The 24,362-nt window shown below is 43.2% G+C and overlaps 1 protein-coding gene across 1 annotated transcript in view; it reads left to right on the plus strand.

The window, feature by feature from the left end:
- Positions 1–18,415, plus strand: part of HTRA1 (HtrA serine peptidase 1) — a 32,166-nt gene extending 13,751 nt beyond the window's left edge. Inside the window, exons 2-9 of the mRNA XM_058840904.1 lie at positions 1,239–1,338; positions 1,675–1,879; positions 11,334–11,528; positions 12,210–12,242; positions 13,444–13,558; positions 13,781–13,838; positions 15,242–15,337; positions 17,680–18,415. Coding sequence (XP_058696887.1) covers positions 1,239–1,338; positions 1,675–1,879; positions 11,334–11,528; positions 12,210–12,242; positions 13,444–13,558; positions 13,781–13,838; positions 15,242–15,337; positions 17,680–17,848 — 971 coding nt within the window. The 3' untranslated portion in view covers positions 17,849–18,415. The remainder of the gene's footprint in view (positions 1–1,238; positions 1,339–1,674; positions 1,880–11,333; positions 11,529–12,209; positions 12,243–13,443; positions 13,559–13,780; positions 13,839–15,241; positions 15,338–17,679) is intronic.
- The last annotated feature ends 5,947 nt before the right edge of the window (positions 18,416–24,362 follow it).

Here is a 24,362-nt window from a genome sequence, read left to right on the forward strand (position 1 = left end):
TGGATTTAGGAGTCAAATGGCAAAGATGGATGGGAGCAGCACACCACATTAATACTCCTGAAAGTCTGTTCCAGGCTTGGCTTGTGCCTGATAACATGAGATGGATGCACTGGATAAAACTGAAATGAAAACAAAGGGTGTACCTTGCCTCTAAAGGAATGCAAAATAACTCTTAGGGGTGCTCACAGTTTGCATAGCTGCTCCCAATTTTAAAAAGGACATTTTAAAATTTATTTTTTTTCTTGCCCCTGAGCTGCTTGAGGAGGAGAAGCTGTGTCAGAATTGTGAGTTTTTCCCAGAGATTTTTAGACATCTCTTGGTGCAGACAGGTTCTGTGCTGGTCACAATGAGAGTTGGGGATCCAGTGGCTGTGAAAAATCCCACTGGCCCCTGTTGAATACCCAGTGACCAGGAGCTTTTGTTCCAGCAGTGCCCTGGAATGCAGAGCTTTGTGGTCCCATTGTGTTGTCATATCTGTTTTACAGCCCTGGGGGTGGCTCAGTGACTCCAGGCAGGGTGGGATCCACCCCTCCATGGAGCTGATGGAGCTCAGGGGGCATCACTGGGAATGATGCCCTGAGTGTGGTTGAGTGGAAGGCGCTTCCAGCTGCAGGTGCCAGGCTGGGTCAGGCTGTGTGGGGACACTGGTGGGAAAGGAAGCCCAACCTTGTACCCAAGTTAAACTTTCTCAGCAGCTGCTGAGGGCTTGCACTGGGGTCAGGACCTCGGTGTCCTCAGCATTTCACAAATGCAGCAGCCTGAGACTTCAAAAACCTCCAAGAAGGCGTATTTTGGCAGAGGAACAGAGCTCGTTTGTTTAATCTCAGAAGACCATACAGGCTAAGTAGACCATCCAGAAAAGGAGAGCAGCAATGGAGGCATCTGAGTACAAAATCCCTTTCACAAAGGGAGAGGGGGCGGTGCAGACAGGGAATAAACCCTGTGCTCCTCCAGTGCCTCATCCCTGGGCACCACAGAGGGGTGAAGCCACGCTGCCCCAGGGCCCAGTGGGGCACACTCCAGACCAGGAGCTTTCATGGATCATTTTTCCAGGGATAAAGCACTCCACCTCCGTGCAGAGAAGCAGGGAGGAAATCTAGGACCAAGGGTCATGCTGCAGATGACTTTTAAGGAAGGGAAAGATACCCACTCGGAGCTTTTTTTAATTCAGGTGTTTTGCAATGACCCTCCTGCAGTCACTTGAAGAACTCATGACATGTCCTCTGTTTCTATTTCAGGCCAAGAACATCCGAACAGCCTGAGGCACAAATACAACTTTATTGCAGATGTGGTGGAGAAGATCGCTCCTGCTGTGGTTCACATTGAATTATTTCGCAAGTAAACAAGATGCCCAGTCTTGATTTTTATTTTTTTTGTAATTCTTGAAAACAGCTGCCAGCATGACAGAAATGGTGATTGATGATATGAAATAGCAAAGAGGTTTTGAGATAATAAATATTTGTCATGCTTAAGAATTAAGGATAATTTAAGAGTCATGGGAAAAAAAAATCAGTTAAACTAATGGACGTGCTTTATCTTCTTAATGAGAGTAATATCACATATCTTAAAACATTAAGACTCACCAAGCTCCTTTTGGCTGTGTGTTATTTGGAATGATTTGTGACCTTTCAGCTTTTTTGCAGCAATAAACATTTTATTTCCATTGTCTTTCAGACTTCCTTTCTCCAAGAGGGAGGTTCCTGTTGCCAGTGGCTCGGGGTTCATTGTCTCTGAAGATGGGCTGATAGTGACCAACGCCCACGTGGTCACCAACAAGAACAGGGTGAAGGTGGAGCTGAAGAATGGGGAGACTTATGAAGCCAAAATTAAAGATGTTGATGAAAAATCAGACATTGCACTAATTAAAATAGATTCTCAGGTGAGTCGTTAAAGCAAGACACATATAATTCCTCTACTTCAACATCTTCCTTTCCAAAAGCTCTTGCTGATTTTCAGGTTTGAAGGAAAGGACAAGTTGTTTACTGGGCTGGGTTGTAGAGAATATATGAACTAGGTGGATACATGTTTTTAAAAGGCGAGTTTGTGGGTGGCAGTGGTTAATTTTGTCACCTCTCATGGCATTGCATGGCACTTTTTATGCATCCTTAAAAAACAGCAGCCCAGTTTGCTGGCTGGCTTGCACACACTTTATCTGATATAACTCTGTCTCAGAGAAGAAATGGGGGTGTTTTGCTTGTGCTACTCTGCCTTGAGCACCTGCACTGAAGTCACAAATGGCTTTTAGAGGATACATTTGTCTCTTGCTGATGTAGATACTAAAATAGAAAATATCTCGGGGAGCATCTTGAACATGGAAATTAAAGCCAGCTCGGAAAGATGCTCTTACACTGCAAGTGGTTTTCTGAGCAGCTTCCCATCTATGATCTTCCTCCGTATCAAATGTTCCTCTGTCAGCATTATTGTGCCTCCTGCCACAGCAGAAAAGCTGCCAGGAGGTTCTGCACACGTAGCAAGAGGAATATTGCGTGGAAACGCTGCGTGATGGAGAAGCAGGGAGCTGAACGTGGCTGTTTGGGGTGCTGCTCATGTTGGCTCCCCTCGTTTGGTCTGTCAGTTAATGACCTCCAAGTTTAACGGGCAAGAATGCTTCATTTGAAACACATGACTCAAAAATGTGTAGATCTTGCAGTGTTGTTTTAGTTCAGACCTATTCCCCAGTGAGGACTGAAGTGTTTGTGCCAGAGTTCATGACTAAGTTCGCCTAACGCAGAACTCTTGGATGACCCGAGGGATGAAGTGCTCCTGCTGCTCCCTTGCCACCTTTATCATTTAAAAACTTTTTCATTTTTAAAAGCTTCTGGAACAGCAACCAGGAAGAGAAAGCATAACAATATCAAGAATGTTTTTGCCATGTTGTTTTTTCTCTGTTTTCACGGCGTCACTGATTTTCTCATTTTTATCTTAAAATAAGCAAGAGCAGTAAGAAGCAAAGGGAAAGGTCCCCAGCATGAGCACTGGCAGCATTAGGATGGGGCAGGGAGCGAAGGGCAGCTGAAAAAGTGTTTTTTTGGAAGCCCAAGGTGGTGGGAGAGCAGATGTGGTGAGAAGGAGAGGACTGGCAGCAGCAGGAAGCTGAACTTGAGAGAAGAGAGGCACCAGTCAGAGAGGAGACACTGAGCTGATGTGGTGGATCATTTGAGGACTTGGGAAAAGAGCAGACATGGCCTCAAATGTTAATTTGATGGCCTGAGGAAATGGCTCCTGGTTGCCCTGGGAAGCTGCTTGTGGGAAGGGAGAACCTGGAAGCAGCTTGGAAAAAAGGAAATGCATCCAGGTGAGCTTGTGGTGGAAACCACTGCTCAGCAGGGCTGGAATTGGTCTGACCTGCCCTTGGAAGCCTCTTATCAGCTGTACAACCCAGTGCCTTGGGTGGTGTTCTCCTCCTGGCCTCTCCCATTGCAGCTCAGGATAATTTTGAGAAGACTGGGAGAAAATGGAATGGGAGACCCGGATTTCCAGCCAGCCCTGGTAGCATGGCACTGGGAAATCCCAGTCCCAGGTGAGGCCTGAGGCACCTCTGTTCACAGGACAGATGTTGCTTTGCATTTGAGAATTAAAACCAACAATTTATCTGTTCACAAAAAAAGTTAAAATGGAAATGTGGTCAGCTGAGAAATTGATTCTCAGACTGAACTTTTATGGGCCATTTTTATATACCCTTTCAAGTTCAGTGTTTGAGCTTTCCTTTTTGTACTGGAGTGTCTTTCAGTCATTCAGATGCATAAAAGACTTCTTAAAATCACAGGGATAATAATTTGTTGAATTTGAAATATACTTGCTGGCTAAAGAAGTCAACGGGATGGTACAAATGACCCCTTAAAAATCTGGATCTGGCATGAAAACCATCCTTAAGAATTTTTCTGAAGCAAGAGGCAAAGTTCTTAAATTGGAGTAAATTATTTGAAGGTGACATCAAAGATGCAGAAGGGTTTTTTCTTTTTTGTGTGGCATGTTAAGGCAGGATCTGAAGGGTGAAGAATGCTCTGTGGTTAGGAACAGAGCTGGGCTTGAAGTATGGGATCAGGCTGTCAGCGGGTATTCCTAAAGCTGCTCAGATTTTGCAGCAGCATGAATGCTGTTTTCCTCTTAAGGTGTGAACATCTGGTCAAAGACATTACTAGAACTAATTTGGCTTTGCTGAGTGCAATAGGAAATGAAAGAAGGTGGTAAAATCTGGGCACCAGTAAGGATGAACCGTTTCCCTGATTAAATTCTCCATGGAAAAACATCTTGCAGTCAATGAGGAACAGAAACCTTGGAGCAGTTGTTCCAGTCCTAAAATGTGCTTGTTTTTACAGTCTATAAAAGAGAGCAACAGCGTTTCTCATGTCTGTGGTGACACAGAGCAGTTTGCTGGAGTGTTGAAAGTAGGAAGTAAGATTGGAATCAATGTGGTAGCCATGAATCCAATCTAAATATCCTTCCAAATGCAAGGAGGAGACCACATCACTAGAAAGGAACAGTGCAGTTGCAGACAATTTGGATATGAACATGCAAAATTTATAAGACTTCCCTAGAAAAAATAGGATTTTGGCAGCATAGGCAGGGACTGGTGAAATAAATAATCTGTCCTGTGTGGCACGTGTGATACTGCAGCGAGTGTGAAACCCATCAAAACTATTGCACAACACTCCAAAGGGAGCAGATGCTTTTTTTGCTGCCAGAGCTGGATTGTGGAATTCATCTCAAGGCAAATAACTACCTTGTTAAATCAGAATGTGTGATACAGCTGCTGAAAAATAAACACCAGCAGGAGGGGAGGAAATTTCAGGGTGGTTTAATGGACAATGTCAGGGTTTATGGGGGACAGAACTATAAAAGAACCCAACCCAAATGGAAACTGGAAGCCCAAAGTAGTGGAAGGTGGAGGTGGCTCTTGCCTGGAGACCCTTTTGAGCCCTGGAAATCGACTCTGTCCACAAAAATGATGTCTGTGGTTTGGCACTGAAGGGAGGAGCTTGGTGAATGGCTTTATTTCGAGGTGTTTCTTCATTCTTCGTGCTTAAAAACCAGCCATGAGACACTGACTCTGAAATCACACGTGGAACACATGCCCAGCTCCTGAAGATTTTTGTTCCTCAGTGTGGCCAGTTCCTGGTTCTTTATCCCAGACAGGATTTGGCATCTGCCTGGTGCAGCAGCAGCGGGGTTGTGACCCATCTCTAATTTGTGGTGACATTTCAGCCCTTCAGCTGAAACCTTCAGCTTAAGGTTTCCCCTGCATCTTATTAATAAACACTTAGTTTGACACTTTTAAATCAACAAGACCTTCTGCCCTCGTTTCCCTGGTGGTTTCCTGAGGCAATGAGCGTCTGTATCTTTGTGGTCAGAAGGGATTTGCTTTTTCCCCCCGTGTGTACAAACTGGAGGAGGCAGGAAAGCAAACTTCCCTGCTTGTGCATCAATATTTTAATAGCCCACATTTTGAAAAAACAAACTACTTGGACACCAGATGTAAGTGGCTTTTCTAAAATGCTATTTCACTTTGAAATCTGTCTCTGGGTAACACGTTGCTTCCTCTCTAGAGCCTGAGGAAGCCTATACATTGTTTCCAGAATTCTTCAGGACCCATAGAAATGAAATAGCTTGCAAAAAGCTTGGACCTTAACTCCTGTTTATTCATCATTTTAGGCAGCAATGGTTTCCTGCTATCTTCAGCTTCTATTAGCCCTCACTGTGGGGACAATGTGCTGGTCCAGCTTCCCATGCAGCAAAATACTCACATCTCCAGAGTGGGTCTGCCAGCACCAGCATTTTTTTCAATCACTATTTTTATTTTATTTCATTGTAATTTCACTTGTATTTTATTTTTAAGGGAGAACAGCAATCTCTTGCCAGGCAATTGAAAATCTGGTGACATATCAAAACAACACTTCACCCTTTTCTTCTTTTTTTTCTGCAAGCTTCCCATGCTCCATATTTAGATAAGGAGACTCAGTTTTGCTTTTCTAACTATAGATGAAATACTTTTGGAGGCTTGTAATGCGTTCAGCCTGGGGTTTTTTGTTTTCTTTGGCTCTCTGTCAAGCAGTTTCTAGATTGTAGATGATATTCTATATTTTTATATGCTCATGACTGGTGTTTTTATTTTGCCATAACGTATTCTGAAAGCTGAATAGTTTCATTAGTCAGAACAGAAGTGCAATTCCCAAGACAGTTGCATGTTTTGCCAGAGTTACACTTAGAGCTGAATTAGTGCTCCATACCAGCATTCGTGCCTTTCCCACCTAAAAATAAAAAGCATGAAGGAGATCTGTCACTGGTTAACTCAAATTGAACTCAGAACTTTTGTCTCCTCTTCATCCGTTTATTGAACTGCAAAGTGCTTCCTGCAAATTCCTGACTTTCCATCCACAAATGAAGGGGATTACAGAACAGAGGAGGGATTTACTTGCTTTCTGTGCCAGCACAGAGACACATTCACTTATTTCGTGGATGAACAGGTTCAAACCAAAACACCTCCTGCTTATGGTCGTCTGTCTCTTGGTTTTCATTCCTCTGTGGCAGGGGCTGTACCTGGTGCTGGTTTTGTGCTTCCTCCTCTTTTACTTTTGGAGTTGTTTTGTCCAGATTTCACTTATTTTACCTGACTCAAGCTATGCTGTTAAAGGACCCCAGGTGAATATCTGTGCTGGGGCTGCACCTTGAATCCTGGGGTCTGTTCTGGGCCCTTCACTGCAGGAAGGACACGGAGGGGCTGGAGAGTGTCCAGGGCAGGGAACAGAGCTGGGAAGGGGCTGGAGAACTCCTGAGGGAGCTGGGAAGGGGCTGGAGAATTCCTGAGGGAGCTGGGAAGGGGCTGGAGAACTCCTGAGGAGCTGGGAAGGGGCTGGAGAATTCCTGAGGGAGCTGGGAAGGGGCTGGAGAATTCCTGAGGGAGCTGGGAAGGGGCTGGAGAATTCCTGAGGAGCTGGGAAGGGGCTGGAGAATTCCTGAGGAGCTGGGAAGGGGCTGGAGAATTCCTGAGGGAGCTGGGAAGGGGCTGGAGAATTCCTGAGGGAGCTGGGAAGGGGCTCAGGCTGGAGCAAAGGAGGCTCAGGGGGAATTTCTGGCTCTGCACAAGTCCCTGGCAGGAGGGGACAGCCGGGGGGATTTGGGATCTGCTCCCAGGGAACAGGGACAGGAGGAGAGGGAATGGCCTCAGGCTGGGCCAGGGGAGGCTCAGGGTGGATATTGGGATAAATTCCTTTGTAGAAGGGCAGTGTTGGAATCTCCATTCCTGGAGAGATTTAAAAGCCATGTGGATGCAGCACTTGGGGACATGGGTTTGTGGTGGCCTTGGCAGTGCTGGGTTAGTGGTTTGACTCAATAACTTCAGAGGTCTTTTCCAACCTAAATGATTCCATGTTTCTCTGAGTCCCTCTGGCTGATGATGCTGATCTCTACCTCTCCTCTCGTGCCACAAGAGCTGTGTCCTGTTGTTGGATGGAGCCATTTCTTGTGGTGGTGTGCAGCTCTCCATGTCGTGGGAGTTGTGTTTATCCAGGGATTGAGTCAAATCCATATATAAAAACGTCTGAAGCCCTTCAGGATGCGAAAGGCTTAAAATATTAACCCTAATTAATGGCTCCTTCTCTGGCTGGGTGTAAACAGTGAGTCATGTGCCACTTAGGGGTTTGCATGTTTAGTCCTATTTCTGTGTGCTTGCAGAATGCCTGCCTGCAGATTTGTTTTATTGGGTAAACACGGATCCAGCAGAGCCCCAAGGCTTCATCAAAGGAAGAGTTAGAAAAGACAGGGGTAGAAAAGATATTCTATGTTGCCCAAGGCCGTGCAGTGAGTCACTGGAAGAGCTGGGTTTGGGTGCTGGGTGTTCCTGGTTCCCCTGCTTGTGCTGCAAGGCATGGTCCTTTGCCTGGCACTTTTAATTAACTAATGTGGCAAATCTGTAGTTAAAGCAGGAGAATCACGAGTTGGAGTGGTGCTTATGTCATCCTGACAGCCATCAGACATGATGTAAAAATTGAAGAATGCACATTTATTAAGTATAGTTATTAAGGGCCCTAAACTCACACTGAGTTTGCCAGGATTCCTTAATTTCCTCGGGATGAGGCTGCCAGTGGAAGGGTGTGAGGGCACAGCGAGGGTGTTCTGACACGATCCTGGTTACAACACTCCATGAGTGCCTGCCTGGCATCGCCAGGGCTCCTCCTGGGGACTGCAGGAGGATGTTTTTCCCATCCATCATGGGATTTTGATAGGTTTTATACTGGTTTCATTTCAAAACCACGTGTACAATGTAAATAAACACTTGAGTTTGTTTTGTTTTGTTTTGTTTTTTTAATAACGGAAAATTTAATACTGAGTGTGGCAATGTTTGAAGCTATTTTAGAGAGAACCTCCCAAATTTAAAGGCATGACAACACATATATTCATCATCACCAATTCCTCATGGCACATAATAATAAATATATTAGTGGCACTAATACATTTACATGCATTGCTGTCAGTGTGCCAGTTCTGCCCCACACCATGAAATCACAAATGAAATCACAAGGAATACAGGACACGTTCTCTGAAGCTCTGTTTCATAATGTGTGCAGGACAAGGAGGTTTTTGCAGTGGATTTTTGTTTCTAGCGAGGGAAAGGTTAGCCAGACTTTCCAGAAGGCGTGTTGAATCACAGGGGTGACCTGCAGCCAATCCATACAGCATCAGAGTTTGAACTGAAGCCTGGCTAGTACAGGCACAGCCCTGAAAACTCAGCACAATCACAATTGTATTAGTCACAGATCGTTCCTGTACTTTCTCTCTGCTGCCAGATGCAATTTTGGCTTTGTGACCGTTGTTATAATTCAGGAACTTTGTATAAATCTTTTAACTTTGTCCACAACCAGTTTTTTCTTTTTGTTTCTTTGTCTGGGGGCATTTTGAGGGCCTTTTTTAAGGGTTTTTTTTGTGTGTGTGTTTTTTTTTTTTTCTTGGATTTCTGTTTGGGGTTTTTTCCTATTAATGAAACATAAAAACTATTCTGTTTTCTTTTGCTTGTCTATGTTTCATTTGCTGATAAATGTCCTCTTTCTCTGCAAAGTATCCGTGTTCAGTGCACTGGGATACAAACAAAAGCCACTTTTTGTCTTTTGTGTGGGTTTGTTGTTTTTTTTTAAAAAAAGAAGGAAAAGCAGTGCCAAGAAAAGATGCTGGTTTTGACCAATGACATCTTGCAAACACGTGCTACGTCAGCTCAATAGCATCTGGTGAGAGGAGGAAGGGCCAGGGTGCTCCCTGTATCCAAACATTACCCAGATGGGGCTGTTTGTGCTGCACACAGCTCAGCAAATCACAACTGCCTGATTCCCCTGTCCTGGACACGTCCCTTGGGGTGCCCAGGAGTGTCCCAGGGCTGTGCTGCCTTCAGGGATGCTGCTGCTGTTTCTCTGCAGTGCTGCATCAGCCATGGGGAAGCTGGGCAGAGCTGCTGGATCCTTCCCAGAGCAAAGCCACAGCCCTGGCTGGGTTTATCTGTGGCTGTGGCACTGATAAGGGCTGTATTTTATCATTATTAATTACAGGGCATTGCTGGTTGTGATAACATTCCTCTGAAATGGAACCAGGCATGGAAATGCCTTCTCCTTTCTGTGCTGCCTATTCTGTTGCTCTTCCAGATCACTCTGTTGAACAAGAAGTTGGTTTAATTATTTTCTTGCTGTCTGGAGACCCAAAGATAAGTTTCCATCTTATCCTGTCTGGGAGCTGGCAATGAATTTTATTGAAACAATCTGCTCATCTGAGTAAAACTTCCCTGGTGGGATTGTAACAAAACTGGATAAAAGATACACAAAACCAGTCTCATTAAACATTAAAACCATAAGTTCTGTATTTGCAGCAGCATATAATGATAACTGATGTAATTTTTTTTTTTTTGCTTTCTACTTTGCAGGTGTTGTCTGTCTCTTAGGATATTTGAAATAGGCTATAGGTGAAAAAATACAAAGTGATGGGGATCTGGGTTAGTTTGTAACACTGAATTTTTGTCCCTGTGGATGACTTATTGAGCCAGGCTTTCAAACTGCTGGTAACAAAAACCCCTCAAGAGCCAGCAATGGGTTTCCAAATCAAACATGTAATATTTTCCCTTTTTGCCAAAACTTAAAATTTTGAAGTAGGTCAAGCTTGGAGGAAAGCTAGGTTCAAGTTAGCTTTGCCAAGCAAAAGATAAATGCCTACAGAATTCTGTTTTGATTTTTGGGTTCAGTAACCTAATCCTCCAAATCCTTAAGTCTAAATCTGTATTTATACGTGTCCAGGTTCATTGGTGCTAATAGAAATAGTCTAATGACGGTTAAAAACATGGCTAAATTACCTGGGGAGGGTCAGGATCATTTAGACAACAGATAAAACAAAAAATAATTAAAAACATGTCACATCACTGTAAGTGAAGAGATTGACTTTTAAAAGTGTGGAGAAAGGGAGAAATGGCACTCAATGTGTATTGTACAGGCAGGTGATGAATAAAAAAAAGTATTTATTTGAAGTATGATCTGTTGCAGAACACCCTTGATTCATTGGCAAGAGTGTGTGGATCCAACCTTCCCTCCCTTTTTTATTTTTAATTGCTGTACAACACAGTGTTTGCTAGATGTTAAGAATGTTTTAGTGGGAATGTCTTCAACTATGTGATATTTAATATGTTTAGAGGCAAGATCTTGAAAGGAAAGTATAATGATAATGGTATCCTCTACTGTCATAACAGAAAAATCACATCAGATCTTTAAATCCTAACATCTTCAGAGGAAGACATCACTGTATGTAGGAGGCAATATAATTATTTACAAGAGATACTTCATTAGAAGAAAGTAAGATGAAGTATTAGCTGGTGTCTTGAGAGAATGTAAAATGCTTTTAACTGTACACATGCATGTTTAAAACTCTTGGGCTGTTGCTTTCATGATTCTTTAGTGTTCACTCACAAACAATATTGTATTTTTACTTCAGCAGCTGTTGGCTAATTATTTCAAGAAGTGTTGGAAGTGGCTCATTTCTAGTATCATCAGATGTTTGCTTTGTAGAGCAGAGCATAAATATTCCTTTGGTCTTTTTAATTGTTCTTGATTTAATGGGTACCTGTTGTGGAAAAGTTCTCCAGTGTAGAGCCCACACTGCAGCACAGATGCTCACTGGGATGTTTCTGTACCAACCCACACAAAATACTCAAAGAAAACAGAACAAGCAAAATCCCTGAGGATAAAAGCCTCTCTTTTCCTCTACCCTGTGAATGCATCCATCCTCCCGTAACATTTCTTCTGCCAGCAGAGCAGTGTCTTAACCTTTGAATTTTCTTCTCTTTTCTCTTGTTCTATTTTTACTTGCAGGGTAAATTGCCAGTTCTCCTGCTGGGTCAGTCTGCAGACCTGAGGCCAGGGGAGTTTGTGGTGGCCATTGGAAGTCCCTTTTCCCTGCAGAACACGGTGACCACGGGCATTGTCAGCACCACGCAGCGCGGGGGGAAGGAGCTGGGGCTGCGCAACTCCGACATGGACTATATCCAGACAGATGCCATCATCAATGTACGTCCCTCTGAGCTGCTGCCTCCAGCCCTCATGCTCCTCCAGCAGATGCTCTGAAAATTCCTCCTGTGATGCCGTCCTTAGGAGCAGGGAGCATTTCTCTCCCCGTAGATCTGGATATCTGCACAGCAGCAGCACTTGGTTGTTACTTAAAACTCCCAAAAAACCCACACCAGGCACAATATCTGCCTTCACTTCAAAATCCTTGCAGATAGCAAGGGAGGAGGCAGTATTCTCTGGCAAAAAAACATCTTCTCAAAGTCCATCTTTCTGGAAAAAGAAGCCAAGCTTAGTTTAAGGATTCAATTTTGTTTCTGCATTAAGGCAAAACAATAGTTTTTGTACTTCAAATCCTGGCCTTGTAAGAAATCTTCACTAACAGCTCCCAGAGCTGTCCTAAAATCATCTCAGTTTCTAGTGTGGCACTAAGAAAACAGAACTAAAACCTTGGCTTTCTTAACTTTGGCAGGAGAAGAAAAACTAAGTATTTTCAAAGCTCAGCTAAAATGTGTGATGTTAAAAGTGTAATTTATGGGTTTGGCTGTTTAAGACTGTTCCATTGCATGTATTTAATAGACAATGGAAACAGTCCTACAGAAATATTTCAAAAATTTCTTTTATATTTTACTTGCAACAAATGAAGAGGTAAATATTAAAACGTGTTCTTATGTTTATTTTCAGTATGGGAACTCTGGAGGACCCCTAGTAAATCTGGTAAGTGTTTCTCCAAGTTTGCTTAGTCTTGAGCTTTTTGCTTTTAATTAAAAAAAACAAAAACCAAAAACCAAAAATACCCCACCCAAACCAACAAAAAAGCAAAGTCCCCCCACCAGATATGTGATTTGGAACTTTTGATATCTGGCTGACTACACAAAATTCACATGGTTCTTACTAATCAGCTGTCTGTGTTTATGCTGGCTAAAAGGCTACATTTGGATTTCAATATTTAGGATGTTTATGGTTTGCATAGTTTCAAACAAGTGTAATGTTTTTTTGCTCAAGCCTTGCAAAAAAGGGAAAAGCAGATTTTACAGTGAGGTGTTTGCCCTTGCTGTTTACCCTGCAGCTGGAAATTATTTTCTTTTGCACACTGAAACTCAGCTAAATATTTCTATAATGTATCTACACTTTCATTTTGAATCACACACACACACACACACACAAAAAAAAAAATCCACATGGCTTCAGGATATTAGGGTTGATTTGCCAATATTGTGGAATGACTGAAGCAGGTTGCAAAACTGTGTGAGAGCTCCCAGGTCTCCTGGGGGTACATGGGGTTGAGTCCTCAGGAGACACAGCACAGACTGAAACTCAGAACTACTCAGAGTTTCTGCCTTGGAGGAGATTTGACATTTTTTTTCCCACCCAATTCACAGCACACATTCAGTCACACTTAATCTTCATTTAAAAAAAAACCCTGTAGTTGGGCAGTTTTTATTTGGGATGAACCAGAGAAAGAAACTGCTGAGGTTTCAAAAGAGATGACATCAGAGGTGTTTCATCCAAAGCTCTTGGAGCTATATTGCCAGGATAACATTTTTGACTTTGGTGAACTGTATTTTTCTTTATGTTATTATGTAATAGTGGCTCGGGAGCAGTCGGTGCCATGCTTTATGTGCTGCTTACTGAAATAAACACAGATTAGCTGCAGAATTCATTGCTCATCTGCTGCAAGCAAGAGAATTGCCCAGTTTTGACCTCTTCTGCAGCAAGATGAACAATCACATCGATTTTCCAGAATTTCTAGGTAGTGTTTTATCAATAGACTCAAAAAAATTACACTTAAAACTTTTAGAAAATTGAAGAACAGCAACAAAGTGTGAATTTGTCTTTGTGGCTGCTTGGAAGAAATCATCCATTTCTCTTTGTGGTGTTCCATATTTGCTAATAATGGTTTGTTTTATTTCTCCAGGATGGTGAAGTCATTGGAATTAACACATTAAAAGTTACAGCAGGCATCTCGTTTGCTATCCCATCCGATAAAATAAAGAAGTTCCTAACTGAATCCCATGACAGACAAGCTAAAGGTACTGTACTTCACTGCTTGGAAAGGGGAACATGAAAATAACCTGCTCTAGTGGGTGGCATCCCTGCCCATGGCAGGGGGCTGGAAATTGGTGACCTTTAAGGTCCCTTCCAAGCCAAACCATTCCAAGATTCCGTGAAAACAGCGATAAACCAGAAAACCAACAGCCTGCGAGGCTCTTTTGGCCAGGGCAACTGATCAAGACCCGTTTTCCTTTTTGTAGGAAAAGCTGTAACCAAAAAGAAATACATTGGCATACGAATGATGTCACTAACTCCCAGGTAAGTACCCGAGGTGGCTCCTCACCTTTCCCAAGCGTGGTCTCTGCATGCCTTTGGATCCAGCTGGAGATGTGCAGCAGCGCCCGGGAGGTTTGAGCCAGCACCGTGTGTCTCTGTGCGTGCTGCTGACAGCTCCCAGCCAGTCCTTGCCACCTTCTCCTCTGCGTCTGCCACCTGGTGGAACTCTCCTCTAGACTCTCCTATGAGCTTGTTCTTAAACAGCTCCTGGCTTTTTCTTCTCCTTAATGCTTCAGAAGAGAATAGCTAGTGACTGCGGCTGTCCTGGGGTTATATCCATGTCGTTGTATGTTCTCATGACTTACAGCAGCTGCGTGCGTACCTCCAGTTCTATCAAATTATTTTCATTAAACAGTTCACTTAATGTCAAATGAAGCTTTTGTGTGGACTTGCTTATTCATGCTCAGACTATAAGAGGCTCATGAGCAGGTAATGCCATGCCCTGTAAAAATAACCAGAAGTTTTTCCCTTGTGCGGGATCCACAGGTAGAACAAAGCATTGAAACACATGGGGTTGGGGTTTTCCAGGTGCTCAGGATTGCAGGAGGTGATTCTGTCCCTCTAATCTGCTCTGGAGAGACCCCATCTGGAGCTCTGCATCCAGCTCTGGGGTCCCCAGCACAGGAAGGTCATGGACTTGTTGGAGCCAGTCCAGAGGAGGCCCCAAAAATGATCAAAGGGGTTGAGCACCTCTCCCATGAGAATAGGCTGAGAGAATTGGGATTGTTCAGCCTGGAAAACAGAAGCTTTGGGCTTGACCTAGTTGTGGGCTTCCAGTACTTGAAGGGAGCCTGAAAGAAAGATGGAGAGGGACTATTTACAAAGGGCCTGGAGGGACAGGACAAGGGGGAATGGCTTCTCACTGGCAGAGAGAGGGTTTAGTTGAGATACTAGGAAGAAATTCTTCCCTGTGAGGGTGGGGAGGTTCTGGCACAGGGTGCTCAGAGAAGCTGTGGCTGCCCCTGGATCCCTGCAAGTGTCCAAGGCTGGGTTGCACAGGGCTTAGAGCACCCTGGGATAGTGGAAAATGTCCCTGCCAAGGCAGAGGGTGGGGACTGGATGGGGTTTAAGGTCCTTCCATCCCAAACCAGTCTGTGATTCTACAATCTGCTAGTTGTAAAACTTTGAAATGTTTTATCTCTGACTGTCTGTATCTATTGAAATGACTGCCTTTAGCAGAAATAGACATTAAAAAGCTGTATGCATGCAAAAAGTGTAATAATTCCTGAAATGTACATCTAGGGGTTAAAATGAATGCTGAAGTGACATACCAATGTGTGCAAAACACCTCAGCTCGTGGTTATTAAGGGACTTCGGTAAAATGCGTGGGGGGGTTTTTTCCTGTCTTGACAAAATATTTTTTTTGCTATTTCTTCATTTTTCAGCAAAGCTAGAGAGCTGAAGGATCGCCATAAAGACTTCCCTGATGTTGTCTCTGGGGCCTATGTCATTGAAGTTATTCCAGAAACACCAGCTGAAGCGTAGGTTGAAGTACTTTTTTCTCCAAACCACTGCCACTGACTTAAGGGGGTAGCGATGGAGGCTGTTTCCTGCTTAACTGGCTTTCTTCATTACGCTAAATTAACAAGGTTATGGCCATCTGATTGCTATTAGGTTGTCTGCTGGAAGTGGGTTTGTGGTTTTGCTCTGGTCCCTGATGGGCAATATTGTAACTGTATCGGGGTATTGCAGGGAAGCCCCGTCAGCCTTCCAGGCCAAAGGGCAGGGATTCGGGGGGTGTGAAAACTCCTTTTTCATTTTTCTCAGCAGTTGCTTCCAAGGCATCTGCTGTACCAATGCCAGTGCTGAATAAAGGTTTTTGTTCCTGCACGCTCTCCCAGCCCTGCTGGTCACTCTGCAGGAGAGCGAGCGAGAAGCTTTGGGTCCACCTTGGAAGAAGCGTCCACCTCAGCGCTGGCCAAACCCACCAGCTCCCCTGGCACACCTTGGGGCTGAAATCCTCTCTTGGCAGCAGATGCTCTTCCATTTGAGGGCTTTGTCAGCAGTCACATTACTGGAAGAGCTGCTGGGTTTGGACAACTGATTTTTTTCTTCCCATTACTCAGGATTTGCTCAGAAGCTGCCCTGCTGGTTGGTGCCACGTCTGGCTGAAGCCTGGCAGCTGGGCTGTGGTCACTGCAACTGGTCTGGCTGGCTTTTGCTGGAGACACTTTCCTCTCAGGGTTTGCTTGATAGGAAACCGCTCAGTAATCCAGGGCAGGAAATGGGAAACCTTTTTCATTTTCTGAAGCTAGCAGTAATTTAAGAGAGGAGTAAATCTTTGTGGCAACAAAGAGGCTTATTTGGCACCAAAGGCAGAAAGCTGCGTGGGGCAGGCATACATTACCTCTTAGGAAGGCTGCAAGGAGGTTGGAAGGTGTGTTTTTGGCAGTTTGGCTGTAAGATAAACAGTGACAGCTGTCCAGAGAGCTCTCTGAATTACTGCTGTGTAGATGGTTCAGGCAGAGCACTGGTCAGTGTCTAATGTGTAGGGATGATTTGGCTGCTTCAGTGTATATATTCCAAGGCTGAAATTGCTGCCTTGGTGTTCAGGCTCGGTCTGAAGCTGCAGAAAACTCATTTTAGGATGTAATAGCAGAGAGTAGGAGATATAGAGAGAAAAAATGTGAGGCAATGTAACCTTCTAATGTGAAGGCAGAGCCAAATCAAGGTGCTCCATCCAAAGGCTGGCCTGGCAGATAAAATGCAGCCCAGGCTGGCTCTGTCCCCCCACTCCCAGTGCCCTTGCCCAGGGCTTTCCTCCTGCTGATCTCTCCAGCTTGTGTAGATGTGCTGGTGGGAGCAGAGCTGGAGTCACCCATCCTGGCTATGAGTCACGTGGAGAGGCTGCATGAAAAACCATGGAATGACTTCCTCTGTGAACATGTTTTGAGCCATGCCTTCTGTAGGAGACCAGATTTATTGCAGACATTGGCCAAGGGCATCCTGCTTGCAGGAGACACTCGTGTCAGGCGCCTTCTGTGGGTGGAAGAGGCCGATGAGTGGTCTGTGGTTTTCTGAAGGATTATGCTTGTGAAGGGTTGAATCATGTCTGATCTGTCCTGGTTAATTTTTCCATAACTTGGAGCCAGATCGTTGTGCAAGACTGGGCAAGATGTTGTGGTCTGTGGCATCCCTCACCAGCCCTTTCGTGGTGCTGGCAGCAGCTCCAGCCAGCCTGGGGAGAGACATGGACCTGGTTCTGCCCCGTCTTGCTTTGAGTCAGGAAGGTTCCATTTTTGAGGTCAGAAAAAGGGATTTTGGCTGCTATGGGCAGCAGAGGAAGAACACAGTTAATTTTTGGTGACCCAACTAGATAGCTACATGTGTTACTGTGCTCAGGTTTAAAACATGAAGGGTGGGTGAAGTGGCTGCCAGTAAGCTGTGTATGGAGAACAGGGACTGAAATGCCTCATTAGCACACAGTGCCACTCAGGTTGCTTCTCTATGTATTCAAGAGCAAAAGCTTGGGAAATCTCTCCTTTAAAATGAATCTGCTTTGTTGCAATTATTTTAGAAGAGAGATATCAACACCTAGGATCTTTATTGCAGAATTAACTGCTATTTGCAATAATGAATTCCTTTGAAGACAGTGAAATATGGGATTAATCAAACTTCTACATCCATCAGATCCTGAGGTTTCTGCACTTCATTGTAATCTTCACTGCTTCATAAATTCTGATTGCTTTGCTCATGCCTGCCATGTCTGCACAGCTGCTGTTGGGTGGGAAATAGAAATAATCCAGTGATATTTTTTTTTTTATTTTTTTCCCTGAAAATAAAACTGCAATTATAATAACACATTGCTGCTTTGTATTTTCAGTGGTGGCCTGAAGGACAACGATGTGATTATAAGCATCAATGGACAGTCGATAAGCTCAGCCAGTGATGTCAGTGACATTATTAAAAAGGACAGTACATTGCACATGGTTGTGCGCAGGGGCAACGAAGATGTTATGTTAACAGTAGTTCCCGAAGAAATCGATCCCTAACTAGAAACATGAGCTGGATTTCATGTTTTTTTTTCTTTTAACAGCAATGGACTGCTTATATTCTCTCTGTGCTGGTACAGGAAACGTTAGACTTCTGACCAACATTCTGCTTGTTCAGTGGATTAGTATTGGCCAACAGAGTAACTTCTACTAGGTTTAAGGTGCAAAATCAGTGTAATTTCACATACTCCAGATGATAATTTTTTTTTTTCCTTCTGTATTATGTATGCAATGTACTCTTTACTGGCTTTTACATCCCCCGCGTAACGAATCGACGTTTGCTTCCCTGTGTTGAGTAGATTTCCCGTCATTTCCGCTAAGACGCAAACAAAACAAAACCCACGCACACAATGTGTGTTGTGGCATTCAGGTATTTATAGGTTAGCTGTGTTTTAACTGGAAATGCCATTGTAAAGGAGTAGTTGGCTTAAAAGGAAACACAATTGGGAAACAAAGTTTGGTTTATAAACACAAAAGGAATCCCAACCCAAATAACCTCCCGAGGATCCCGTGCAGGACTTTAATACTATGATATTTTCCTAGTGTTATTAAAAGAATTCAACAGTACTTCTTGTGAGTGACTCATTTTGCTTCCCCCTGTGGAGTGGTTTTCTTTAAGCGGCACATCTGCCTGGGAGGATGTGTCCTGATGGTCTCCTTTTAATCATCATTTAATCACATGACTTATTTTTCAGTATGTGCCTTGTATTTGTGCTTTTGTGCATCTGTTTTCCTCGGCAAGGCTGGGTTCAATTTGTCATATTGCCTATGTCTTCCAGATGTTGATGCATTTTCCTTACAGTTTTAATTACCTCTTCACCAATGCCTGGGATCTGTTTGCCCACTGTAGAAATTGCCACATGGTGGATCACAGATCCCATACCATTCTGGTTCAGATATTAGGATGTCTGCAACCATTTAGACCTGGCTTTAAGCTCTTTGAAACACAGGCCTGGTTTATCCAAATCTGGAGTGCTGGTGTGTGTATGGGTTTGACTCTGGGATATTGGGCATTCCTCTAACAGGCATTAATCTTTACACATGTGCTTATGGATGCCCTTGAAGCTTGGGGGTGGTGAGTGGGTTTGTCTTGCTGTGAAGGGTTGCAATCAACTACACTTAATTACGAGGTAATTATTCATTGGGTAAACAATAGGCTAAGCAGCCTTTTCTTTCCTCTGTTGAAACATGTGTTTCAGAGAATAAATCCAAGGGCTGTAGACAAGTTTTGATGACAGTCATTCCTAAAAGGCTCTTCTTTTAGAAAAAGAATGTTTTAGTAAACTTCTCCAGCTGGGTAGCTGGCAGTTTATGATTTTGAAAGAAAGGGCTGTGTTCCACCCAAATGCAGCAATAAATCCTCTAGAGCTGGACCCCTGACAGTGCTCCCTCTCTTCCCAGCTGTATTTCAGCTCTGTTTCAGTTTATCCCTGTTTGAGGAGTCTCTATCCCCAACTGCCAGAGCCAGCCCTTGCTCACCTGGATTGCTGTAAATTTACACGGTGTGTAACTTTAATTATTTGCAGTGTACCTTCAGTCCAGTATTGACTCCTGACAGGATGGAACACCTCATTACCAGCTTGTGCCATGGCTGTGGTAAATCACACATGGGAAAGTCTGCCAAAACACCGCAGTGCCAAGCACTGACAGTCTGCAATCCCTTCTGGCCCCAAAGATGCAAAGGATAATCTTGCAGAAGAGTTTTGTAGCATCTTTGCTCTGCAAGTTCATCTTGCTGATGTTGCTTAATGTTCCAGCTTCCTGTTGAAGTGGTGCTGTGTTTTGCAGTCCATTTGTGCCCTGTGTAGCACAGTGGTGACATACAGCTCTCAGCAAAAATGAGTTTAAAAATCACCTGCCTTCTCTAGTACTCCACCTAACCCAACTAGCAAAAATTAAACTAGAGCTCCAGATCCAGGAAACTATTTAAAACAGAAGCTGATTTTTCATCTGCCTTTTTATTTCAAAACAAGTGCTTGCACAATTTGCAGAGCTGATTGATTCTCTTTGTTCCTATTGCTTGTTGTGGTGGTGTCTTAATATGCAAACTCATTAATTTTCTTTGTGTGGGCATTAGGAAAGAGGCAAATGAAATTCTGTAAATTGTTTTCCTGGGTGACTGGGATTAGGGAAATATTTGACCAGAATTCTAGCCCTGAGCTCCATCCAGTGGGAGGTATGATGGTCTCATATTGCAGCCATTCACTTTGAAAGTGGTTTTCTGATTTACCTTTTCTTAATTTATCATTAATTTCTGTTCAGTGGATATCAATAACCACATGAATATCATGTGGAAAATGTTTAGAATTTACTTTCCTGGTATGCAACCATGCAGTTACCCAGATGGTCTCTTACAATCAAAGTATTCTCTAAATTATTTTTAAGTATTTGAAGTAAGATTACTGATAAGCAGAGATGTAGAAGCGAAGTTTTTTATTCTTTGTTGCTTCAGCAGACAGTTCTTTCCAAAATGCAATTGAAAATACTTTGTACAGAATAGCTTTGGCACAGTTTGTATAAATATCAGTTTCCTGGAAATTTTATGAGGTGTTGGATGCTATATCAAGGAAATTGGACATTCTGGCTTGATTTTTGTTATTTTGGAACATCTGAAATGGAAACTGGAGTTACTGTGTGTGATGCTGAGGAGATGGCTACGTGTGCTACACTTGGAGGTAGTTTCAAAATGCAAGTTCACTTATTCCATAAGGGAAAGGTCTTTAGCTATAAAAAATGGTCATGACTAACAATTGTCTGGTTTCTGTGGCTTAGATGCCAAGAAGTAAAATCCTGACATTTTATTGCCAGAGGGCTTCTTTTTTTTTCTTTTTCCCCTCCTTACCCAGAACTATCTTGTATTCACATTAAGGCAGCTGAGGATATTTTTAAAACTACATCTTTCCAAAGTATGGTGAGAGAGATGTTAACAAGGCATGATTAGATTATGTACAGGTTCTTACTGTGTAAGAACTATACTATGTATATCAGAAAAGTACTGCAGAACTAACTGTACTGATTATATATCAAACTGATTAAAACTGCAGCTGCAAATACCCATGGGAATTAGAAGTCATGGAAGGAGAAGTCACCAATCCAGAGCAGTGAACGGTGAGTGCAGTGAGAATTCAGTTCTGTGTGATGTTAGGTCCTTTTCAGGTCCCCTCAACCCCCAAACCTCTTCTCTTGTGCAAGATGCTGGCAGGGAAATCAGAGCTGGATGCTCTGGCCTCAGGATTTCAGCCAGTTCAGTCTCTTTGTGCCATTCCTCTGTAAATACACAACAACTTGATCAGTTAAATATTATTTATTGCATAAAATCACTGCTAAAACCAGTGCATATGTAAATTGACTAACTGGGCAGAGAATGTAAGGAAAGAAACATCAACTTAATCTTTCTACATCTGCTGGGAAGTTTTCCTCCAATTTTCAGGGTTTTGTTTAGTAGTCATGGTACTGCAGCATCTGTCCCCATAAACTTTCTGAGGAAGTGGGTAATAATTAGCAACTGATTAGAAGGAAAATGAGTCAGAGCTAAAGCACACAAGTCAAATTTACTTAATGTGGTAAAGAATTCACTTTAGGAGCTTGGAAATAGTGCATAACATGCTGGAGAAGAAAATTAAATATTTTTTCTGTTCGTTCCTTTTCTGTTCAGTGTTTATGCAGAGACCACAGTGATTTTCAGAGAGTTTACCATGTGGATATTTGAGGGAGATGGGCTGTGGTAGCAGCAGTGAAGTGTAGTCTTCCTTTCCCCTCTGAAATGGAGCTAATGGTGCAGATCACCCCTCCACAGAGGAAAATACATTGGTGTTATTGATTGAGAAAGCTGTGATTGAGGCTGTGTCATGCAGTTACTGTAGGATTTGCTGTGTCTGCCTGGAAAACAGCTGGGAGAGAAGCAGCAGCCCTTGGGCCTGACCCCACAGCTGCAGTCCTCCAGGAAAAATAGGCATTTTTCATGGAATCAGAGAATGACTTGGGTTGGAAGGGACCCTAAAGACCATCTAGTTCCACAGGCAGGGACATCTTCCACAATCCCAGGTTGCTCCAAGCCCTGCCCAGCCTGGCCCTGGATGCTTCCAGGGATGGGAGAGCTGCAGCTTCTGTGGACAACCTGTCCATAAGAACCTGTGGACAGGTAAGCCCACGAGAGGGCGAATTGAAGCTAAAAACTCAGCAGCAGCCTCTGTGGAAGCTGTGTCTGGAAGTGTCACTGTGATTTGGGGCACTTTCTGCCGCTGCTGTGTGTGGCTGTGCTGAGAGGGTGACCTGCAGCAGGAGGGGGATGCAGGAGGAACAGAAGATGTCCTTGGAAGTGTGAATTCAGTGTCTGTTCAGAAAGTAGTGTTGAAAGCTGCTCTCATAAAAGTTGATTCAAATCTTCCAAGGAACTGGGCAGTTCTGGCAAGGAAAAAGTAGATTTTGTCTCCGGTAAGTTCATCTGTCTGGCAAGGAAGGAGAGTCGACTGTCTGACTTGGAAAACTAGAATGTTTCAGCATGCTGTGACTGTTTTAAAATTCTTTGCACTTGTAAGAAAAAGAAATCAACCCACCAACCTGCAAATCAACCAGAAACAGGCATATATTACAGCAAAAGAGCTCTAGCTGCCACTCTCTGGTGCAAAACAATGTAATAAAACCCAATTGCAATTAACAGAAGAATAAATGTACATTTCCTCACATCTCAATCAACATTTGACTTGGAGGTCGGGATCCTGAAAGGAAACCTTCCTTTTGAAGAGGAGCTGGCAAAAGAATGCTTCATTTCACCAGTGTGGTTAGTGGGAGATGAATATTTTATTGATGTAGAGAAGGGTTTACAACCATGAAAATGTTACATTTACATAAACAGCTATGTAAAGGATAATGCTATGCTGAAGCTAGGACACGCATCTTGGTTTTGTTTTGCAGTCTAATAGTTTTGCTTTTATTTATCCTCAGTGAAAGGGTTTTAATGTTTGTTTGTTTAATGAAAAAGCACTTCCACAGAGAAAGGTAGGGCTGTGCAAAAGGAAAAGCTCCACTGGGATCAGTTCCAGCCTGTGCAGTGAGTTCCTGTGAGCACTGAGGGACACTGCAAACCTTTTCACTCCTGCAAAAAGGGCTTCCTCTGCTCAGCTTGCTTTATTGCCTGAAGAACAGGCCAGTAGTTTTCTTCCTTTTCAATTAAAAGTCAAAGGTCTCTGCTCAACACAGTCTCTGCCCAGGAGAAAAAGAACCAGTAAGAGGAAATCCCATCCCACAGATGTTCATAGTGTCGTTTGCTTTGTTACCCAAATGCTGGAAGCTGCAGCTCCACTCTTGGCACAACCCCTCCGAAGACCAAGGATGATTGTCCTGAGTGATTGTTTTATTCTCTTTCTATCTCAGGTCACATTTTCTATCCTTGTCCTCATTACTGGACACATTTTTTCAGCTGGTCCAGATCCTTTTTCAGGTGCCCAGCCTGGCCACTGGGACTCACTTCCAGCCTGATGGAGAAAGTGCAGCTGCACCTTCTAGAGACTCAGAAGATGCAGCAGTTCATTTATCTGTAACTAGCATGGAGTGATGTTATGTAGGATTATATTCATTTTTTAGCTCTGATTTCAGTCTGGGAGGGTTTGAAATTGCAGCCTGAAGACTGAAGAAGACATCATGTACTTTCTCATCTTCATCACTGGAGTGCTTCAGACTTGCTTAAACAGAAGTGGTAGAAGCTTCATTCCTAAAATTGAAAGGATAGATTATTTCATCTATCTCAATCCAGACATCATCATGTAGAGGTGTTACCAGAGGGAAATCCTTGCATAAATTTAATATAACTTTAATATGACTATAACATGCTATTAACCACTTATTTTATGTAATTGTAAATCCTGCTATTTAAAAGCAATCATTCATTACATTCAAAAATTATAATTGCCTGCAAACCCTTTGATCCAAAATCACAAACACAAATTAAATTACATTAATGATGTTGTTATTATAAAACATGAAACTTGCACTCATTACAGGAGAAAAATTACAGCAACCTACAAAACATTTGCAGTCAGCGAAATTATTAATATTTTGAACAAAATATGTAGTCTTTCGGAACACGTTCCCTTCTGGATTTTGGGATGCCCACATTAAAATCTGACCTAGAGCAATTTGTTTCCTTAAGTTTGTTTTCTCTGCCTGCATTTCTTCTGGGCAACAAGGAGTCAGAAGGGTTAATGCAGGATTTCTGAGGTGAGCCCATGTCCCAGAGAAGTGTATTTAGGTTCTCCTGTAGAATTGGGCACTGCTCAGAAAGCCAAGATGGACAGTCAGCTCTGAGCTTACAGCAGTGAGACAGCCTTGTGTTTACTATGATAGGAATTTTTCCTTTTTCTGTTGTTTGAGCCATTCTGTGGGAGATCTTGAATGGGACCATGGAAAAGGTGTCCTGTTGTTTCAGGTGTCATTGAAAGTCAAGTAGCTCAGCAGGATGCTGAACAGATGGCTGGTGCACTGAGGAGGGTGGCAGGGCTGGGTGTTGATAAGAAAT

This window comes from Poecile atricapillus, chromosome 6 (assembly GCF_030490865.1).
Source record: "Poecile atricapillus isolate bPoeAtr1 chromosome 6, bPoeAtr1.hap1, whole genome shotgun sequence".
In the NCBI taxonomy this organism is placed as follows: domain Eukaryota; kingdom Metazoa; phylum Chordata; class Aves; order Passeriformes; family Paridae; genus Poecile; species Poecile atricapillus.